General features: G+C 41.3%; 1 protein-coding gene across 1 annotated transcript; it reads left to right on the top strand.

The window, feature by feature from the left end:
• Nucleotides 1–3985: 3985 nt before the first annotated feature.
• Nucleotides 3986–9328, top strand: LOC133903861 (DNA replication licensing factor MCM4). The gene is made up of 18 exons (XM_062345335.1): nucleotides 3986–4126; nucleotides 4251–4970; nucleotides 5059–5187; nucleotides 5915–5996; nucleotides 6090–6222; nucleotides 6321–6392; nucleotides 6502–6624; nucleotides 6702–6815; nucleotides 6902–7114; nucleotides 7210–7308; nucleotides 7394–7554; nucleotides 7679–7775; nucleotides 7926–8087; nucleotides 8166–8246; nucleotides 8339–8417; nucleotides 8503–8639; nucleotides 8718–8768; nucleotides 8854–9328. Exons 1-18 carry the CDS (start codon nucleotides 4093–4095, stop codon nucleotides 8926–8928), a joined length of 2562 nt encoding a protein of 853 aa, XP_062201319.1. The 5' UTR covers nucleotides 3986–4092; the 3' UTR covers nucleotides 8929–9328.
• Nucleotides 9329–9581: the final 253 nt, after the last annotated feature.

The raw sequence follows: 9581 nt of genomic DNA on the forward strand, positions 1-9581 counted from the left end.
ACAGAGTTGTATAGCGAGATGGTGTCATGATGGGTTTTAATTGCTGTTCATATCATATTTAGATGATATATTGTCATGGTTATATTGATTTGATACTAAACCTCAAATTGTACCTTAAGGGTTTGGGTGCTCAAGAATGGTAAACGAAAAAATTGCTCAAATTAACACTAGATGGATCATTATGAATTTGATCATTTTCATAGAAAACTCTAAGTCTTATAGGGTTTGACATAACTGCAATCTAACAAAAATATATTAAATAAATTACTAACTTATTTTCCCTGTTAATTAGAAATTGCATTTATCTAATGTGACTAACTTATAATTGCTTAACGTAATGCTCAATTATTTTCCCTAAAATGTGACCTATTATAATCTTCGTTGTAACCAATATTACAGTCCTAAATCTGAGATAATATAATTAATTATACAGTTATTTTCTATACTCATTAGTAATAACAAGAAATTACATATAAGTAATAACAAGAAATTGCATGTGTTTAATTTGACTAATAATTCTACACACACACACACACACACACACACACATATATATATATATATATATTATTTTCTTAACCTAATACTCAAAATAAAATTCTTCGTGACCTAAAATATAACCTACCATCATTTTTTCTAATCCGTAATTAAATCTTACATGTATACATATAAAGCAAAATACATAATTTCTAATGCATAATTAAATCTTTCTAATCCATAATTAAAAACAAAATTACAATTTTTTTTACCTTCCTCCTCTTCTTCCTCCTCCCCCTTCTTCCTCTTTCCTTCTCCTTCTTCTTCCTCCTTCCTCCTCTTCTTCTTCCTCCTTCCTCCTCTTCTTCTTCCCTCTTCTTCCTCTTCTTCTCTCCCAACCAGCCTCCTCCCTTTCCCTGCTGAACGTGCAGATGGATCCTCCCTCGTGCGCATGTTGGCCTCTATCTCCTCCCCACGTGCTTGGCCTCTCTTCTCCCCACGCGCTCGGTGAAGATGTTGACCAACAGAGAGAAGGAGGTGCGGGGCGTCACGGGAGGACTCGGCAATTTTTGCTAGACGGTTCAGGAAAAATTATTATTTTCACGATCCGGTATAGCAAAAATTATTTTTCTCGCAATGGTCCTTCAAAAACTATTTTTGCGATATGGTCCTACAAAAACTCTTCTATTTTCCCGATATGGTCCTGCGAAAACATTTTTCGCTCAACTGTAGTGCAAAAACTCTATTTTTCACGCTAAGGTTTTTATATATTTGTTTTTCACTAAACGGTCATGCAAACATGTGATTTTTTTTAAATTTCATGATTTTCTGTATTATTTCTGAAATTATCGTACAAAGAAATAATATTAAAAATCTTTTGTTCTGCACTTCTTTGCCTTTTATCACTTTTTTTAATCAGAAAGAGCCACAAGGAATTTTACAAACCAAAGATGCAAGCTGTACGAGCACAGGTCAAAAAGCACTTAGCCGGACAAAGCTTCCCAGCAGCTAAAGTCCTCTCGGCACCATGGTTCGCGTTACCGACCGGAGGTCGGTTACCGACTTCCGGCGGTAACCGAAAAACCGCGGTAACCGCGATTACCGGTCAAAAATTCAAAAAAATTCAGAGAAAATTCATTCGGCAAATTTTAAATTTTTGCGAAAAAATCATGTTTTCCCCCTCTCGGTAACCGAGCGGTTTGGGTCGGTTACCGAGCGGTTTGGGTCGGTTACCGAGCGATTTTCTCGCATTTTTGATTCGGTCGGTTTGGCTCGGTAACCGCTCGGTTTTCTCGATTTATCGAGCGGTTTTATCGAATTTCAGCGCAGTTCAACAAAAAACCTAAAAAAGGGTTCAATCTTGTAAAATCAATAACTAATTCATCCGAGCTTCAAATCAAGTGAAACAAATTTTGTTGACTTCCTTGTAACATGATCTACATGATAAAAGTATTTATACTCATAAAAAAGTTCAAAATTTTCTGTGAGAAATTTTATTTGTTAAACCAAGGTAAATGCATAGTTTACTCTTTGCTAATCCAACAATCATGAAACTAATTTTGTTAGTCTTCTTACATGATCCTATATATTTTAAAAATATATGAACTCATGAATTAATTATTGTAACATGCATGATTGTGTAAATGTGTTGCGACTAGATTAATTCATAACTGACCCATCACACCTTAAAAATTAGTGAAACCACTTTCATTAGCTTATTTATATTATGATTTACGTAGAAAAAATAATAGTAGACATGAAAAAATTAATTACAGTGATGTTTCTTAACATATTCACTTTATGCTTGTGAACTTTGTAAAAATCATAGAGAATTTAATAAAACTCTAAATAAAGTGAAATCAATTTTAAAGGTTCTCTTAAAATACGTTTTATACAAGAAAAATATGTGTTTGCATGTTACACTTTTCCTTAACGTGAGTTAATAATTGAGCCGCACGCTTCAATTTTTTTCATTTTTTTCAAACTTTCTCCCTATAGAATATGATGCAAACGACATTATTTTTGAAATTTTTTTTCACAGAAGTTCTTAGAATTGTGTCTAGTTTTTTTAAAGAGTTTTTTGATTTTTTTTAATTTTTTTTTTTTCGAATTTTTTGAATTCAAATTTCGGTTACCGAGCGGTTTTTGAAATCGGACCGGACCGGGAAGGTCGGTAACCGCGATTTTTTAGCGGTTACCGACGGTTTTTTGAACCCTGCTCGGCACACGAGAGAAGCTAAAATATGCAGGCAAAGCTTCCTGTGCTCTTGCTCTTCCTGTGCAAAGCACCTATGCACGGCAACAAAAATTATTGTGCATCAAAAATAGCTCTCGGCTGGCAGCAAAGCTTCTGCCCAGCAGAATATGACTAGGCGTGGCTAGGAGTACATGCTGCAGAAGGGTAGATTCAACTGGATTTATAAGGGTTTTGCACTAGAATAGCTTGAAGATCGACCGAAAGTAGCACAAACAGATTAAGATTCAATTTCAGTTTACAAGTCAGATTCAACTCGTTTTTTTTCTTGGCACAAGATAGCAGCAACGATCAAAGCTTATTTCCAGTTGACCAACAGGACACCGACAACACTATTGCCTTATTTTATTGTATAATTTTTTTGCCATCCATACGCAGTCAACAATTGGTAAGACGGTTCAAACATTTGCACGAAATGTTAAAAAAATTATATGTGATTTGTAGAAACAATATATATGAATTGTTGACATAGTACATGCGTATTTTCGAACATTTCAAAAAAATTTGATATAGAACTTATTTTATTGCATTAGTTGTCATCAATATAGTCTTTGTCACACCCCTAATTTCAGAGACGCGTTTGAAGTTTGAAAGCCGCCCAAATCCTGCTTCTACCGGAGCCTGCCTCCCCCAACCGTCTGCTGACACGTGTGTAATGGACTTTTACCCAAACGTCGGTGGACCGATAGAGAGGAAACGCTAGAAGGCCTATGAATTTGCTAGTCCATTGAGAATTTAACTTTTTTTATGGAAACCTATTGAAAATTTACTTTTTTATATATTTATTTTGACACGTGTTGTAGTATCTGAACTCAAGTAAAAGCTCATACTATATATACATACTTATCCACACATATCCTATACAAATTAATACCTACAAACCTATACTCTAGGCATACACGCTTGCCTAAAAGAGATGTCTTTAACAATAGCACCTAGTGCACGTAAAGTCTAACCCGAGCTCTACCCGGGAGAGCGAGGAAAAATCGGGTGAGACACGCGAGTCGATCAGGATCGAACTCGGGTGGGCTGCCCGAACGACGTCAGGGTTAGGAAACCGAGCCCAACTCGGTCCTCCACTGAGAATTTACTAGTCCAGTCGAATCTTCACGCGCACGGCCCACTCTGTCCTCATCGTTAATATCAAGCGTGATAGGCCCAGTGGCCCAGCCCTTATCAAAGGTGGCCCGTCAAATGCCGCTCACATATCACTTGGCGGGAAACGCTGCCCTCGTTCCCGCCATTCCCCTCTTCCCGCCGCCGCCGCCTCCCACCATTTTACCCTTCCCCTATACTTCCCATCTCCCGCCCCCCACCCCCCCCCTCTCTCTCACTGCGCCTGTTGTGTCTGCAAGCAAGCCATGGCGTCTAATGGCGGCGGCGGCTCCCCACCCTGTAAGATCCGATCGCCTGCTCTTCTGAGGATCGCTGCGATCTTTCCTTGCAGATCCCCCCCCCCCCCCCGAGATTTCGATTCGTGTGGGAAAAAAAATCTAATCTTTTCTATTGATTTTCGCAGCGGTGTCGTTGTCGGATGGCCGACCATCCAGCCCGCTCCCGGCCACCAACTCCTCCCCTCCGCAGTCTACGCGCCGCGCCGGCGGTCGGCGCCGCCGCGGCAGCGCCAGCCCATACGCCTCCTCACCCTCCCTCGGGGGGTTCGAGACGCCGCCGCACCCCGGCCATCGCACGCCGTCTGGTGCCGGCGCCGGCGCCGCCCGGCAGCGCCAGAACTGGAGGGGCCGGTTCCCGCCGACCCCCTCCACCCCCATGTCCACCGACGACATCCCGCCGTCCTCCGATGCTGGGGACGAGGACACCCCCGAGACCGACGGCGGCGGCGCTGGCGTCGACGCCACCCCAGTCTTCGTCTGGGGCACTAACATCAGCGTGCAGGACGTCAACGCTGCCATCCTGCGCTTCCTGCGCCACTTCCGGGACCCCCGCGACGCCGGCCGCGTCGACCCAGTCATGGACGAGGGCAAGTACATGCGCGCCATCCACCGCATCCTCGAGCTCGAGGGTACGGAGTCGCTCGACGTCGACGCGCATGACGTCTTCGACCATGATCCCGACCTCTACAGCAAGATGGTGCGCTACCCGCTCGAGGTGCTCGCCATCTTCGATATCGTGCTCATGGACCTCGTCGCACGCATAGAGCCGCTCTTCGAGAAGCACATTCAGACCAGGATCTACAACCTCAAGTCGTCGATTTGCTTGAGGAATCTGAACCCTTCTGGTAATTGATTGGTTTTGTGCCAAGGCTGTCAATATTCGAGCTTCTTGTGGTTGGCAATTGTTTGATCTGATTTTCCCCTTCGTTGTAGACATTGAGAAGATGGTGTCGATAAAGGGTATGATAATTAGGTGCAGTTCAGTCATTCCGGAGCTCAAGGAGGCCGTGTTCCGCTGCCTGGTGTGTGGTTACTACTCAGAGCCCGTCATGGTTGATAGAGGTATAATACTAGTAAAAACATTTGTTTCACAGTTCATACGATGCTGATCTTTTGTCTTCTTTCCAGTGAAATTCAGACGTTTTAATAATCACTTTATGTGCCTTAAACCTGTCTATTATTGGATAGATGTGTCAAACCGTTGTGACCTTGAAACTATGAAAGTGTTCAGTACAATTGTCCTCGTATGCTACTTGTCATGATGATAAATCTCTTAAGTAATTGTCCTCTGAAACTTTTTGACCTTTGTTCCCAAATATATTCCACATAGAAGTAATGGTCAATCTTCAACATATTATGTGTCTGCTAGTTCTCCTTTCGGCTGGGCATACTTATTAGTGAATCATAACATCCGGAAAGTGTTTTATCCGTGCAAGGTTTGGATACTTCGTTTGAGTGGTGGTGTTTAGGTGTTGTTATTGGTGTTCGTCCACTCTGCAAGTTCGATTGGGGTAGATGTGGTTATTTGCAAACTCTATTTCTGTCTTTAATGTATAGGTAGAGCGTTAGCAAACAAAAAATGAAAAAAAAGGAAAAAGATTTCTTTATTTACCTTGAAGCAGTGGAATCTGTGAAAATGCATATGGATACTTTGCTATCCAGTAGCATATGAATTTTATTCTCTACTCGGTTGATATGGAAAGACGTGCATGTCATATGCAGATAACTTAATGTTCGTCTATTTGTATTGTTTTATTGTGAAACTAATATCATGGCTTTGCGTTATTAGGGAGAGTAACTGAGCCACACATCTGCCAGAAAGAACAATGTAAAGCCACAAATTCTATGACGCTAGTGCATAACCGATGCAGGTAGCTCAAATTGTTGCCATTTTTGTCTTTACTAGCATGCTTAATAGCTTCATAGTCCTGACATTGGATGAAACATTTCTTTTACACAACCAGATTTGCAGACAAGCAGATCATAAAATTGCAGGAAACACCAGATGAGATCCCAGAAGGTGGTACTCCTCATACAGTTAGTGTCTTGATGCACGATAAGCTTGTGGATGCTGGAAAGCCTGGAGATAGGGTTGAGGTTAGGACTGAAACCATTTGAATTGATCCGTACTGCTAATCTAGGCATGTTGTTCTCGTTTATGGAAATTGTCAATTTACCTCCTTTTCCTATTACAGATCACTGGAATATACAGGGCTATGAGTATTAGAATTGGACCATCTCAAAGGACAGTGAAGTCTATTTTTAAGGTTAAGAATACGGAACTTTATTGCATTATCATCTTTGAATTCCTTCTCAGCAAAATTGCTTCAAATCATGTACTGAAGTATTGTCCGACGATATTCCTTCTTCATTCAGACGTACATTGATTGCCTTCACATAAAGAAGACAGACAAGTCCCGGCTTCATGTGGAGGACACCATGGATACTGATAACACCAATGCTAGCAAGTCCTCTGACGAGGACTTCCTTAGCGATAAGGTCACTTTTACTACCCTTACCTTTCTTGAATGGGGCTGTCTTGAATTCGTGGTAACACTCTTCTTTCTGAGTTTCAGGTTGAGAAACTTAAAGAGCTTTCAAAGTTGCCTGATATCTATGAGAGATTGACTAGATCATTGGCTCCGAATATATGGGAGTTGGATGATGTTAAAAGAGGCCTCTTGTGCCAGGTAACTTACATAATAATATTTAGATGTCCTTTCGAAAGTATGTCTAATAGCTAACCATAACATATTGTATACTTTTCCATGTCCAGCTTTTTGGTGGCAATCCCCTAAGGCTTCCCTCTGGGGCTAGCTTCCGAGGTGACATCAATATTTTACTTGTTGGTGATCCTGGAACGAGTAAATCCCAGCTTCTCCAGTACATGCATAAACTGTCTCCTCGTGGTATTTATACAAGTGGTAGAGGAAGTTCTGCTGTTGGTCTTACTGCTTATGTTACCAAGGATCCTGAGACTGGTGAAACTGTAAGTTTGCTGTGAATCATTCACAATATTGCTTTGGTTCCTTCTTTTATCTTACTGAACTCCGGTGACTTGAACCATGACTTGGTACCTTTCAGGTTCTTGAGAGCGGAGCACTTGTTTTGAGTGACAAAGGTGTTTGTTGTATAGATGAGTTCGATAAGATGTCTGATAATGCCCGAAGCATGTTACATGAGGTCTTTCTTTGTTGAATTTTTCCTGTACGATTTGCATGCAAATAATGATTATTCATGTAAGCTAACTCTTGTGCGATTCTTGTAGGTGATGGAACAGCAGACAGTATCCATTGCAAAGGCTGGAATAATCGCATCTTTAAATGCTAGAACATCTGTCCTAGCGTGTGCAAATCCTACCGAATCACGGTACAATCCGAGACTTTCTGTAATTGACAATATCCACCTTCCTCCAACACTGCTTTCAAGGTAACAAATTGCATAACTGCCTTTTCTTTTCTTTTTCTGTGAAACTGCACACCTGTATGCCTGTATGCTTCAAAGTGAATGAGTGTTATGGAAATTTCAACTCTTATCAAAATAATATATGCAGGTTCGACCTGATTTATCTTATCTTAGACAAGGCGGATGAGCAAACTGATAGACGCCTGGCTAAGCATATTGTTTCACTACATTTTCAGAATCCAAATGTAAGGCACCAAACTCAGTTTTTATATCTGAAGCTTTAATTACTTCTCATGTTTGATGAAACAGATAACGTACAACGATTTAACAAATTATAACACTCTTCTTGGCTTATCCTGTGTCTTAATTAGTTGTGCATTCATCCTGTTGTGCAGTTTGAGGAGTTTGAGGTGTTGGATTTGCCCACATTAGTTGCATACATAAGCTATGCAAGGAAGTATGTTCACCCACAGTTATCTGATGAAGCTGCAGAAGAATTGACTCGTGGCTATGTTGAGATGAGGAAAAGAGGGAATAGCCCTGGGAGCAGAAAGAAGGTAACGTCTCTGTTTTACCATGCTCATAGTCCTATTTTACAGTAAGAAGCGCCTAATACCTTGCTGCTTGGTGGATAGGTCATTACTGCAACAGCTAGACAAATAGAGAGTTTGATTCGTCTCAGTGAAGCACTAGCCCGAATGCGGTTCTCAGAAGTGGTAAACACTATTCCTGCTTGGTTGCTGATTGTTGTTTAGTTCCATATCAATTTTAGCTCTTGTGACTAGTTATCTTTTCTTGGTTTCTATAGGTTGAAGTGCGAGATGTTGTGGAGGCCTTCAGGCTTCTTGAAGTTGCCATGCAGCAATCGGCAACAGATCACGCAACTGGTCAGATAAACCTGGCTCTGTTCTCCGTGCTCTTTAATCCCTGTAACCATTGTTTCCAGCGCTGATGGTATTTTTATCAATCAAGGTACGATTGATATGGATCTAATCATGACGGGAATATCCGCAAGCGAAAGGCAGAGACGTGAAAACCTTGTTGCAGCAACCCGTAACCTTATCATGGAGAAAATGCAGCTTGGGGGTTCCTCAATGCGAATGATAGAGGTAAAGAAACCTTTTCCTTTGTTATCATCATTGTTTGCCTCAGCAGTGAGCTAAATGTTCGTTATGATTGATGTGCAGTTGCTGGAAGAACTGAGGAAACAGAGCTCTATGGAAATTCATCTGCACGACGTAAGTTGAAACTGTAGCTTGCACAACCTCTTTTGTTTATTTGGTAGCTCGGCATATGCTGATGTATGCATGGAAACTTTTACAGCTTCGCAGTGCTCTTGGCACTTTGATGACCGAGGGTGCCGTGGTTATCCATGGAGATAGCGTCAAAAGAGTTTGACGTTATTATGTAAGATTAGCAGCATTTGATGCAGTGATGCTTGTGGCTGAATCTGCCATGTCCTTGAGCCGATATTGCTACGGATTGCGAAAATTGAGCAATTGTAGAGCTCACAGGTGCCGAGTGCTAACCTATTTGGTCAAAAGTCTAAACAGGTCCTGATTGTGTAACTCCCTAGATAGTGGTGTATGCTAGCTGTAGATTTTTTTTTTCCGTCTCAAATCAGTACGTTATTGCGATGGTTGTTTTTGCTGAAACAAGATAGCTCTATCGGAGGCGAATGCCCGGCGTCAGATTTTACTGAACTGTATGTAGCATGCACGGATCGTTCAGGTCCATGCATATTGTTCCTCGTGGTACTAAAGATTCAGAGTAAAAACTGGCATGCACTTCCATCTCACATTCTGTACCTGCTGGAATCTGTCGTTGTTAGTGTCACAGTGTAGCTCTATTTTTGTTCAGTGCTATCAAATTCATTCATGTGTCAGATAACAGTGGATTCAGTGGCTCAGATTAGACGTAAACCACGAATCAATTATCAAAAGCATGTTAAGCATCAGTTGGATGATCGCACGCCAGTTTGCCTGTTTCGGAACAGTGCTGCCAGCGAGACAAGTGCTATGTAAGTACATTTTCTCTGTTGTGGTAGGCTC

The sequence above is a fragment of the Phragmites australis genome, chromosome 2, assembly GCF_958298935.1.
Source record: "Phragmites australis chromosome 2, lpPhrAust1.1, whole genome shotgun sequence".
Taxonomy (NCBI): Eukaryota; Viridiplantae; Streptophyta; class Magnoliopsida; order Poales; family Poaceae; genus Phragmites; species Phragmites australis.